This window comes from Uloborus diversus, chromosome 7, assembly GCF_026930045.1.
Source record: "Uloborus diversus isolate 005 chromosome 7, Udiv.v.3.1, whole genome shotgun sequence".
Lineage (NCBI taxonomy): Eukaryota > Metazoa > Arthropoda > Arachnida > Araneae > Uloboridae > Uloborus > Uloborus diversus.
In genome coordinates, this window is record NC_072737.1 from 41,981,007 (window position 1) to 41,994,452 (window position 13,446).

General features: G+C 32.7%; 1 protein-coding gene across 1 annotated transcript in view; it reads left to right on the forward strand.

The window, feature by feature from the left end:
- The first annotated feature begins 1,456 nt into the window (after nt 1-1,456).
- The window catches only part of LOC129225728 (uncharacterized), a 29,281-nt gene continuing 17,291 nt past the window's right edge, over nt 1,457-13,446 (forward strand). Inside the window, exons 1-4 of the mRNA XM_054860222.1 lie at nt 1,457-2,067; nt 10,591-10,679; nt 12,050-12,156; nt 13,142-13,437. Of these exons, the coding sequence (XP_054716197.1) occupies nt 1,649-2,067; nt 10,591-10,679; nt 12,050-12,156; nt 13,142-13,437 (911 nt within the window). The 5' untranslated portion in view covers nt 1,457-1,648. The remainder of the gene's footprint in view (nt 2,068-10,590; nt 10,680-12,049; nt 12,157-13,141; nt 13,438-13,446) is intronic.

Here is a 13,446-nt window from a genome sequence, read left to right on the forward strand (position 1 = left end):
TTCTCTCTCAAAGTAACATTTAATACGTGGATTACAATGCAACAACCCCCCCTCCCCCTCCCCTGCATTTATTCATACCGTATAGGAGAAAAAGAAAAGAAAAGAGAAGAAAAAACTAATTAACATATTTTACCCTCATCAAGTATTTCTCATGAATGAAATTTTCATGATAGTCATCTTTCTTTTTAATTTAACGCTTTTTCTGACACTACCCCTCCCATTGCCGAGCACCAGCACTCCTCTTGCCCCACTGAACAACGGATTATTTTCAGAAACCGGCATCACCGCTTGTATTATGTCCTTGAGTGCGTCCAGGCATGACATGACGCACCAAATGAACGCGTGGTCTTTTAAATTGAAAAAACAGAAGAAAAAAATCAAAGAAATATCAGCCCTCTTTAAATCTACGCCCCGTTATGCTGTAAAAACATTGATCTTTGAAAGTCAAGGGATTGAGGGTGTCAATTGATCCCCCAAGTGGGCAGTAGATGCAGGGGTGCCAACCTAGGGGGTGAGGGTCATGGCGCAGACTGCGCCATTGAAATTTTTAGGGGGAGGGGTGCTTTGAGGGGTAATTTTCTCTTTTTTTGGGGGGTTGTTTGCGATATTTAGGGGGTGCGCCTTTGCTCTTAGGGGGGAGTGAGCACCCCTGGTAGATGTATTATATTGATAGTATTTTTCACCCGTTTGAAGAAAAAAAAATTGATTCATTTTTGTTGTATTCGTTTTTTATTAATTCACACATTAACTTGCTTTTTTTTTCATTTATTTATTTTATTTTATTCATTCATGTATTATTGCTCACTTATTTACATGCAATTTTTTTTATTTATTAGTTTTTTAGTTTTCAGTCATTTATTTTCAATTTATTCATTTATTTTTTTCACGCAAATTATTTATTGTGGCTCATTTATTAAACTATATTTTATTTATTTGTTTATTTCTTTCATTGATTTAACTTTTTTTCAGTTTTATTATTACTCATTAATTTACATTCAGATTCATTCATTTATTTATTTATTTATTTAGTTTCCAGTTATTTATTTTCAATTCATTCAATTATTTTATTCCCTCAAATTATTAAAGTAATTCTAACTCATTTCTTAACCTGTAATTTGTTTATTTGTTTCATTTTTAAAAAATCATTAATTTATTCGCTGAGAGAACTTTTTAAAAAAATATATAAAACCAGGTACACTTCTTGAAATTATGCATTTAATCGCAAATTCGTATACTATCATTTCGTGATGTTAAATTCTAAATTTTGTTTTTCAGCATAATCATTTTTACAGCGTTAATTCTAATCAAATAATACGATGCACAGTTATGTAAAAAAGAATCAACGGAAAGTCGCCAGCTGGCGAAATTACTTTTACGGCAACCCACGCCAACGTTGATGACAGAAACCGTAGTTTATTTTACTTCTTTCCACGCTTCTTTCGGAGGAAGATAATGACGAGGCAGCTTCCCGGAAAACCACCTTGTCTTGATCAGAAGCTTTAAAAAGATGCCAGCCAGTGAGATGGAAAGTACTGTTATCATTTTGTTGTGAAGTGTGACAAGTATCGAATTCTTAGTTCCGATTCTTTTCGAAAGTGAAAGAAACTCGAATTTCTGTAGAATACAGATTCGTAACATGTGAAAATAAATGCACGAAATATATGGGAGAATTTTACTCGTTTCACATGCTGGAATCTTTGAAAGTGACTATTCGATGGCACCAGGATTATCCCAAAACCCTGTGCCAACAAACGATCTGTCTTCGAAAATTTACTCAACAGTGAGCATGCATTTAGCGAACGTTTCGCGCGATGACAACCTGTCTCTGAGGACTTATTCTGAAGTTGGGAATATGAATTTGAGCAAGAAATCTTTGGAAGTGATAGGGATTGTACTAACTGACGAGAGATCTTTCGGAAAGAATGTTGGATCTCCTGACAATAGATCAGTGGTATTGGGGACAATTTGCTTAGACAATACTGCTATGTACTTAGATGAATTACGCAGGAATATGTGCGTGGAATTGCCTTGTTTACCTGCGTCATTCAGCTTCCTGTCAAAGGAAGGGTAAGTTTATCTTTTTCTACTTCCCACCTTCTTCTGCACATTTCTTATTAAAGGTTTTGTTTTTGTGAGTAAAAATACTGACGAAGGGTGTTAATAAAATTCCACTTTTAATCTTTGTTTTCACCTTGTGTATATTTCAAAGATTTTTCATCAATAAAATTATTTTCAATGGATTAATGAATTTACATTTAGACTTTTTTAAATTTAAATCATTTAAATTTCATTCTAAAATTTGTAGTGCTATTGATTTTCAAGTTAATCTAGATGTTCAATGCTAAAAATTTTGAACTAAATAAGAAATTATATAAGTTTTTCAAAAATACTAGAGTAGATCAAATATTCAACAGTTCTCCCATGACTAGGCTTACCAGATGTTTTCGGACAAAATCCAGATGTCCCGGCCGGTTTATTTGACATCCTAGTTTAAAAGATAAGTTTGATCACAGATGCCCAAAAAAATCTGGGGCCCCCGGTTGAACATTTCAGAAATCTGGCAAGCCTATCTATGATTGACATGATTTATGTTAAGGATTTTGCTGTGGTGGGAGATTGAGCATGTTATTCTGCTTTTTTAATTTTCATGTTTTATCTCATCATAAAATGTAATGAGCAGGAAAATTTTCTACAATAAGTTTCAGTAAGCCTTCATAATCTCGGTATTTTTTTTAACATGTCGAATCAATTATTTTTTCTATATTAATTTTTTAACGGAACCTTGTAAAGTGGAACAAAGTGCCCCACATTGCAGGGTACATTAATCTGCCTCACGGGGACGTTGGTTACGAAAACAACATAAATTTAGTGATAAAATATTATCCAATACTGTAACTGAACTAACTTATTTGTTCTTTTGTGTGTAGAATGTAAAACATAAAGTTTTAAAGATCAAATACGACCAGCAACAGGCTCTGGGCCCAGCTAGACTGGTCCTGGTCAATTTACAATCCCCAGTGAAGATCAATGGCCCTCTTAAAACTATCTACTCCCTTGATCTTTACCACCTCTTCCGGTAAAAGCTGTTCCAAGGTTCCACTACCCTGCTAAAATAATAATTTTTCCGAATATCCATGTTAGCCTGAGATTTAAATAGCTTAAAACAATGACCCCTTGTCCTGTTTTCAGTGCTAAACTTCAGCCCCGTAACATCTTTCATTTTAATATATTTAAACAACTGAATCATGTCCCCTCGGTCTCTTCTTTGCTCAAGACTGTACATTTTTAGCCTTCTAAGCCTGGAATCATAATCAAAGTGGGAAAGTCCATTTATTAGCCTTGTAGCCCACCTTTGAACCCTTTCCAATACATTAATATCTTAAGATAAGGAGACCAAAACTGAACAGCTTACTCCAAATGAGGTCTTACCAAACTTCTATATAAGGGCAGAAGAGCTTCTTTAGATTTGTTGAAATAGATCTATTGATAAACCCAAGTATCTTATTGGCTCTGTTACTAGCAATGATGCACTGTTGGCTAAACTTTAAATCCTGACTTACTAAGACCCCCAGATCAGTAACTTTGTCTGCCTGACTAATGACTGAACCTTGCAAATAATAACTTGTACACTTATTTCCATGCCCTAAATGTAGCACTTGACATTTCCCAACATTAACAGCCATACCCCATTTATCAGCCCACTCCGTAATATGATCTAGATCCTCTTGCAGCTGATTTGCTTGTTCTTCATTTTCTACAGTCCCCATAAGTTTGACATCATCAGCAAAACAATTCATGTTCCCAGAAATATTTTTGTGAATATCGTTCATAAAGACAATGAACAAAACAGGCCCTAACACTGATCCTTGAAGAACCCCGCTTAAGACCTCACTCCAATTAGAATAATTTCCCTTTACAACTACCCTTTGTTTCCTTCCAGTCAGCCAATTTTTTACCCAAATGAAAGTTTTCCCTCCTATTCCTATATCAACTAATTTGCTAAGTAGAGCAACATGCGGTACCTTATCGAAAGCTTTTTGAAAATCAATGTAAACAACATCTACAGGCTTCTTATTGTCCAAAGCCATGGTAACTTTGTCATAGAAATGTAATAAATTAGTTGCACAAGATTTACCTTTCCTGAAACCATACTGAAAACTAGTCAATAGATTATTAGTCTCTAGAAAATTTACTATCTTAATTTTCATTAATGTTTCAAAAATTTTGCAAACCACCAAAGTTAGACTCACAGGTCTATAAAACATATTAAATTGATTTAAATTGATTTTAAGTGATAAATTGTCTTTATACTAAATAAAAATAAGAATAAGCATTCATCATTAGTACAAAATTTTTTCTTTTTTAAATCAAAAGAAAAATTAATTATTGAATATTCATGAGAAAATTAATGCAGATTAAAGAGCTAAAGATGCTTTAAATGATATTTGTGCTACATACATGACTGAGTTCTGGAAGAATACCTAAATAACATGTCACTTTTATGCACAGGGAAAGCAAGTCTCCCCCCCCCCCTCATTGCATTGCATAATACAATTCCAAAAAGAGAAGAATACTGTCATATTAATACCATGTATTTCAAAAAAAAAAGTACAATGAAATTGACATCTTTAAGTCAGTATATCTTTGTTCAAAAATCAAATGTAGAAAATGAAATTGGATAATCTTAAGAAAAAGTATACTTTTTTCTTCTTTCAATCAATTATTTGTTTTATTTTGTTTCTATGTAGAAGGCTTGTTCGGCAAAAAATTCAAGTTTAATACAGGAACTTGATTCTAGCATGATGTATTTACATATTTATCTCTCTTTGAAAACTGCAAAAATATAGATGAATATTTGAAAATATGAGTAGTAAAAAAGTGCAGATATGCAATAAATCTTATGGTAAAATTGATTTAGTATAAATTTTGTTTAATTATAAAATTTAAAAAAAAAAACTTTGTTGTTTTTCCCCTAAGTTTTTATTATTATCATTTCCAAACATGTGTAACATGAAATGAAATGAATGTATACTTTTCGAGTACTTAGAATATTGTTTTCAAGGGAAAAAAGAAAGATTTTAAATCACTTGAGGTAGGTTGGTCCCGTCCAATGTACCTCACAAAGAGGTGGACCAACATACCCCACGTTCTTGGTCTGAAAAAATGATATCATAATTATATCCTTTGTTATAAAAAGTTCAAAAACTGCAAATAATTGTGAACTAAGCAAACTTACTTTAAGAAAGAAGTTCAATTTTTTTCCCCGCAATCTTGATGAAACCCAATAAAAAACTAAAAAAATATAATAAAGTTGCAGGTACCATTTGATTTCATTATAGAATTTTTAGAACCATAAGTGTTATTTGTTAGTTATAAATTAAAATTTAAAAATATTAATGGTATTAAAATTGAGATCGGTCCAATGCAGGGCCTGATTGGAAGATCAGGGGGCCCTCATAGGCGGATTTAGGACTGAGTTCCTGGGGGGGGGCAGGATTTTTTTTTTGAGCAACATTTTTCCTCCCATCCCATGTTTTTGTCTGTTTTCTGTGATGCGTAAGGCCATTCTTTACTTTTGTATGTGTCGTTTTCATTACTGTGTGTAATCATGCTGTCTTTTTTAAATTGACCTTAAAAGAGAGGGGGCTGGTATTAAGAGAGTGACGCAGCACTCCCTTTTAAGTGGGATATAGAATATCTCCAGTTTTAGGGGGCCCGGGGGTTACTCCCCCGGAGGAAATTATCTAAAATGGATATAAAATTCTGCATTTTGAAGTCTTATAAGGGTTAATTGGATATAATAGGCAAATTTTTTTTTTTTTTAAGTTTTACGCTTTAAAAGTGCTTTGTGATGCAAGTTAATACAGATTTAGAGAATAGGTATCAAGAGAGTAACATACTACCCATTTGAACAATTCTTAATTTATACACTTGATAAGAAATAAAATTGAAGCACACTTTGCTTAGGAGTTTCAAAGACTTGTCTAATTATTTTCAAGGTTTGGTTGGTTAGATTGGGTTTTTGGTTCAAGAGCCCTTGTAGGCTATACTGCGCCAATTCTTTTCAGGGATTTTAGAACCTATCAATAATTTGCACTTTCCAGTCTCTGAAATTGAGTAGTAGATTATACACTTGTACAGTATTGTTCAAACTTTGTAAGAAACGGCTATTTCAAGTTTAAAAGAAAAAATAAACTTTAATTTCCTATTCAAAAAAGAAAAAATCATGATTTTTTTTGTTATAAGATTTTGGAAGATAAGTTGTTACTATATAAACTCCTCCCAAAACTGGGGGGCATTGTCCCCTTTGCCCCCCCCCCCCACAAATCCCCCCATGCTCTTCTAAACTATTCAAAAACGAAAAAATAATCATCTTTTTTTTTTTAATTTTTGGAAAATGTGTTCTTACTACATAAAGTCCTCCCAAAACTGGGGGGGCATTGCCCCCCTCTGACCCCCCCATAAATCCGCTCATGGGGGCCCTAGGCCAAATGTTTTTTTGGGGCCCTTCTGTAGTCAATCCTTGCAATTTTAACCATTAGCTTAAACAGTTTCAGGTGTTATGGCCCGCTAAAACATGGGAGGCCCTAGGCCCCCGACTAGTTGGCCTATTCAGTAATCAGGCCCTGAGTCAAATGTACCCCATCTCACCCTACCTTGCAATATTAATTATATGGTTTAAAGTTGTTAACTTTCCGCTTGTTATACATTTTCCTAGAAGACAAAAAAATATATCTTTTAAAGCATAATCAATTGTTACCTGGCTACAGTTGAAACCCTCCAGAATATATTTTTTCCTATTCAACTATATAAAAATGTCTTTTCTCCAACATAAACTATTTTAAACTTCACTTTTTTAAAACAAATCCCAAGTTTGACCATTGAAAATTACTATACTAAATTGTGATGCTTAAAATGTATTTTTTTATTTTTGAGTTTATCTATACTTTGCCGTGCTGAGCGCAAGTCCTATCTGCAGCCAAGTTCGAAAGGAGAGATTGCCATTTAAAGGTTTAAAGATTGAGACTGAAAAGTGTGGTGGTGGGGGAGAAAAATAATAACAAAAAGGCATAGGATTTTTACTGGCAGCAAAAAAATAAAAGAATTAAAATTTTTTTTTAAAAAGTACAAAATTTTTTTAAGGCTGGTTTTGAGAGTATATGAATGGTAATTCATGTAAATCTAACAGCTTAACCCACGTTTTTCTTAAGATTTTGATGAATTATGTAGACAATAACTTTCCCTGAAGAAACACTTAGAATATGTCTTGCATTATTTTCCCCCTAAATATTTTGAGATGTGTCTAACACTTGGTTATCAGGCCGGGATCTGTGTTCCCGCAGACCTCTCAGTGCTGGGGTTGGGGGGAACGTCCTTAAGGGGCTCAGCAACCCAAATAATTGCAGAAAGAAATGGGGGGGGGGGATTAGCCGTAAGACTTATGTAATAATTCAAAAGAATGCGTAAAGTCAACCAGTAGCAATGAAGAACTGCTTAGAATTTATTTGTGAAATAAATCCAATAAAATCTCAAAAAACGTAACTAATACATTTTCAAATACAAATACAAATGTGATGACCAGCAACAGGCTCTGGGCCCAGCTAGGCTGGTCCTAGTCAATTAATTAGTCCCCAATGAAGATCAATGGCCCTCTTAAAGCTATCCACTCCCTTGCTCATTACCGCCTCTTCCGGTAAGCTATTCCAAGTGCCCACAACCCTGCTAAAGTAGTAGTTTTTCCTGATTTCCAAGTTAGCTTGAGATTTAAATAGCTTAAAACAATGACCCCTTGTCCTGCTTTCCCCGCAAAAATTTAATCCGTTTACATCTTTCATTTTGATAAATTTAAATAACTGAATCATGTCCCCTCTGACTCTCCTTTGCTCCAGTCTTTACATGTTAAGCCTATTAAGTCTGGTATCATAATCTAAATCTGAGAGTCCCTTTACTAATTTAGTTACCCTTCTTTGAACCCTTTCCAATACAAAAATATCTTTCTTCAGATAAGGCGACCAAAACTGAACAGCATACTCCAAATGAGGTCTTACTAAACTCCTATATAAAGGCAGAAGAACTTTTTTAGATTTGTTTGAAATAGATCTATTGATGAACCCAAGCATTTTGTTGGCTTTGTTACTAGCAATACTGCACTGTTGACTAAACTTGAAGTCCTGATTTATAAAGACACCCAGATCCATAACATTTTCTGCCTGATTTATGACTGAACCCTGTAAACGATATCTCATACGCTTATTTCCATGACCTAAGTGTAGCACTTGACATTTCCCTACATTAACTGCCATACCCCATTTATCTGCCCACTTAGTAATGTGATCTAAATCCTCTTGCAGCTGTTTTACTTGTTCTTCATTTTCGACAATCCCCATAACTTTTACATCGTCAGCAAAACAATTCATGCTTCCAGAAATATTTTCATTGATGTCATTCATAAATATAATAAACAAAAGAGGCCCTAAAACTGATCCCTGAGGAACCCCACTTAAAACATCACTCCAATTAGAATGATTTCCTCTCACAACTACTCTTTGCTTCCTACCAGTAAGCCAATTTCTAACCCAAAGTAAAGTTTTTCCTCCTATTCCAATGTCAGCTAACTTGCTGAGAAGAGCAACATGCGGTACCTTGTCAAAAGCTTTTTGAAAATCAATATAAACAACATCCACACATTTTTTGTTATCTAAAGCTGAGGTAACCTTGTCGTAGAAATGTAATAAATTAGTAGTACAGGATTTACCTTTCCTGAAACCATACTGCAAACTAGTCAACAGACTATTAGTCTCTAAGAACATCATGATCTTAATTTTGATCAAAGTTTCGAAAATCTTACTAATCACCGAAGTCAAACTTACAGGTCTATAATTCCCAGCAATACCTTTAGACCCCTTCTTGAAGAGTGGCGTTTTTAATATTTTTTTAAATTTATATTTATTTTTTGACAAGAAGTTATTTTTGTCATTTTCTTTAGACTATTGCTTGAAAACTTCTATACATGAATTTGAGAAAAATATTTTAGTCCAAAAATAAAATGAATGAAACAGTACACAGCAACCTTTGATATATGTAAAAAAAAATAGATCATGTGTTATATTGTAATCTAGATTATATTTGATTCTTTTAAATATTATTTATGCAGCTAATTTGAGTTTTCTACTTTATAATTATTTCTGATTGCTGAAAAAAAATGTACTTTTTATTTATAATTTAAAAATAAGTGAAACAGTTGTGAAGGAAAACCCTAGAAAAAGGATAGTTTTTGATAATGTTTAAAAGCTTTGAGAGGGGATTAGATTACCCCCATAAGCCTTGGTGGTTGACAAGCGGGGGGCGAGACACGCTAGCCTAGTCAATACATATTTATTGATCAATGTGTACAATCTACGTGTTGCAAGCTTGCATATTTTCTTGCTGAACTTAATATTTGGGTGTAAAATTGTTAATTATATGAACTGACCCGTCAGTTAAGAAGTCAGCTGGGCCTTTGCAAAACTAATGTAGTATTTGTTAAAAAATGGCCATGGTTTTTGTTGTTTCTCAACATAATTTGCATTGAGTCTATGCCCCTGGAAAAGTACAAAATGATGGCCTGGAGGCAATTTTTTTTTTTCAAAAAAAAAAAAATCTTTTTTTCTTTTCCTTTTTAAAAATTACTTTTTTTCTAATATTGCCTCTTACTTTTAGATCACGGTAACCAACAATGGTTATGAGGGGGAAAATGATTTACCAAGAACTCTTCTGAGGTTTTTCATGGAAATTCAAGCTTTACAAAATATTCATCAGTAAATATCCGAAATACTATACGTTCTTTAATACCTGAACATTTGAATGGGACTGTACAGGTTATTTTAAACAAAGTGTAAAAGCAGACACAATTATTACTTTTGAAAAGCTTCAAAAAAAATTTAAGTGTGTAAGTTATGTAGATTTTATTTTCATTTCTTTGTTTCTGCTAGCAATGTTTTTTTTTTCATTAATTAATTCATTATAATGAAACTATTCATTTTTTCTGCTATTTAATCACTTTTAAACTTAGTTTTAAATCCAAAATTAAGTCGTATTTTATTTACATCTCTCTCTTCCTTAGGGCCTTATTATTGAATAGGCCTACTAAGCCGTGGCCTAGGGTCCCTACTTTTTAATGGCTCCCAAATGGCTAAAAAAAAAGAACTTCTAACTTATTTAAGAAAAAGAAGGAAGATTAAAATTTGATTTTTTTTTTCTTCTGCTTGCTTAAGATGTGATATGCTCTGCACCTCATCAAACTTTTTGAGTAAGTGTTTGAGCCCAAGCCCTGCTCTCACTAAAGCTACTTCTTTGGTTGATCCCTTGAGCCAATGTAATAATAGGGATGTACTTTGTTTTTTGCTTGTGAAATATTCCAATTAGTAAGTTCATTTGATCTGAAATTCCTTGCAGTGGCGATTCTATACAAGTTAGCTTATTGTGGTTATGCATCAAAGGCGAGTCATACTTCTTTTTAATTTTATGTTTAACTATTGTAGACATAGAAAGAAATATTTTTTGAGTTTTTAAGAATTTCTCTAGTCTAAAAAAAAAACATTTTCTTTCCAGGTGGCCTATTCATAAACTTCATGAACAAAAAGTCAGATCTAGTCATGTCATCAGTGAAAATAATTGCATTTTCATCAAAAAAGAATTTGGTATTTATTTGTTTATTTATTATTGTTATTGGTTTTTATTATTATTTTTGAAATTTTACTATATTATTAAGATTATAAATTTTTGATGCAAATTTTGTGATGCATAAAAATAAGACCTGAAGGTTTATTTGGTCATGTAACCTAATGTTGTGCCATAAAAAAATAAAGCGTATAATGTTTGTATTAAAATATTTATTTAAAAAATCACCATACTTCTTTCAATTTCATTTTATATAATAATATTTGTTTGTGGGCTAACTCTAATAAACCTCTTTCTACATTAGATTTGTTGAAAGTTGATAGTTGCTAAGAACGGATCCAGAAATTTTTCAAGTAGGGGGATTATTGTTCACCTGACTTCTTACTATGTGTATCTGATTCACATCTGCTGGGGGGGGGGGGGCATCACTTTTATTTTAAATAACTAAATTATAGAGTGTTAGCTAAGGAACTCCTCAAACGTATTTCTTTTCCATTGATAGCGAGGTTCTAAAATTGCATTTCAGAAATTCAACTTTGCAATATTTCTGGGGCAATGTTTCGACCCCCATCCCTCTAACATCATTGAAAGTTGTCTAATATTGAGCTGTTTGGAACTTCAGTTTCCAAAAATTACTGGAGGAAAGTCACTGAATCCATTCCTTCCTCTAACACTATCTGAGATATCTACAATTGCATCTTAAAGACTTCCAAACATCTTCCCTTTACATCACCAAAGATTGTCTAAAATTGCCTTTTTGAAACTTCAATGCCAAAAAGTTTCCAGAAGGGATATTCGAACCCGGTTCCTTTCCTTAACATCATATCAAAGATGGCCCACACTTTTGTTTTTAGGACCTCCATTTGGAAAAAAATTACTGGAGTAGGGACCCTCAAGGGAGGGGTGATCGCCCCTGCCTTGTATCCAACGTTGTATTTGCATCTACTTTTAGTTCAGATTGTGCTGTTCTTAAATGTACAATCACAAATTACATATGAAATTTGTTTTTCACTCCTTTTATCATTACTTGTTTTCTTTTATGTACCATTTTGAATGCATTTACCTTTGATTAAACCTAAAATTTCAAAGTAAGCAAGTATTTAATTACAAATTGTTTTCTTTTATAAGGAAGTAGTGATGTTGCCTAGAAATAATTTGTTTCATTGCTTTCTTTTATTTTCTTAGTTACATTTAAATAAACAAATATTCTTAAAATATGTATTTAAATTTTAAATTAGTAATAAATTATTTAGTAACAGGTAAAACTAAGAAAACATTTCATGTGTAATATTAACAAAATGGTCATTAGTAGTATACATTTATAAAATAGGTCCTGATTTTGTATGCTGTATAAAAAAGATCTAGCTCTAAATATTTGTATTCTATTTAGAAAAACCAAGAGTTGGCATCGTCACATCTGGTGGTGAGCCAGTAGGATTTGTATTCACAGATCTCAATGTAAATATAAAACAGCTTAGAGAAATCATGGAACAACAGGTAATTTTTTTAAATTTGTGTTAGACTTGCAAAATATTTCATTAAAATATTACTTTTTTTGTTATGTGATGAAAATTTTTCATTTTTGTCTGTTCCCACCAAAAAATGCTTAAGTATCAAAAAGCTTCGTTTGTGAATTTCTTTATGTATTTTTTTTTTCAATCAATTTAACATATATTTTCAGTAAGTTATCGCCCTGTAGCTGGGCTAAAGCAGAAATGAAAGACACTGCCAACTTAGTCATTCCTGACTGAGTTGGTGGTGTCTTTCATATACTTCTGCCTTAGCCCTGGCTACAGGGCGATAACTTACTGAAAATACCATGCCTTGCCTTCAATCTTCGAGTTGAACCGAACCATTGCTTCAGTCACTCGTCTGGTCTCTGCTAATTCTATATTAGCTACCAGTTTGTTTGGCACTCTTGGTTTCCTTAAGAGGTTTTCCACCTCCAACTCAGTCAATTCCTAAGCAGGCTGGTGAGTGCTAATAAACACGAAACTGCAGTCCTTGGCTGGAATGACTGAGTTGGCGGTGTCTTTCATGCAATTTAACATATGTTTTATTTTTTAAAATTATTCCTTTAATGTGTGAATCAAAGAAATTATTTAAAAAATTTTGTCAAAATAATATTTATATCTGAAACAAAATAATAATCTCAAAAATAGACTTTTTTTCAATAGTGCAACCGTATTTAGTTCACACATTAAAATGTATTTTGTACACTTATTACAATGCTCTCGCTTATTTAACGCTGATAGTAAATTTTTTGACGGCTTTATTAATCCAGCTTTAACTTTCTTTTAAAAAAAAATCCATTCTATATCTCCATTGAAAAATGCTTATCAAATTTGCTATTACTTCATTTATCTGTATAACATCTGAATCAGTGAGATAATGAAAAATTTAAACACAAATTGAAAACTAAATTAATTTTGTTACGTATAGTATTTCATTCATTCTTAAATAATTATTTTTTAAATTTCAGTTAAAAATGAGTCAACATTTGAAGCTGGACTATAGGTTTGTTGAAAGAAATGGATGGCCAGTTATGTCTAGTCAAGAACCAATTTTATCACTTCTTGATATAATGTTAGGTCAAATTGTATGCATACAAAACTGTGATAGACAGTCCTATTCATCAAACATTGACAATCCCAGGCCTACATCTTTAATGTATACTAGCAACAATAATGCCATTGAAAGTGCAGCAAATACACCGACAGAAGGAGTGGGCTTGGAGCATGAACCTTTAAGTAAAAAGAAATCTGTGAAAACTAACAAGTAAGCATT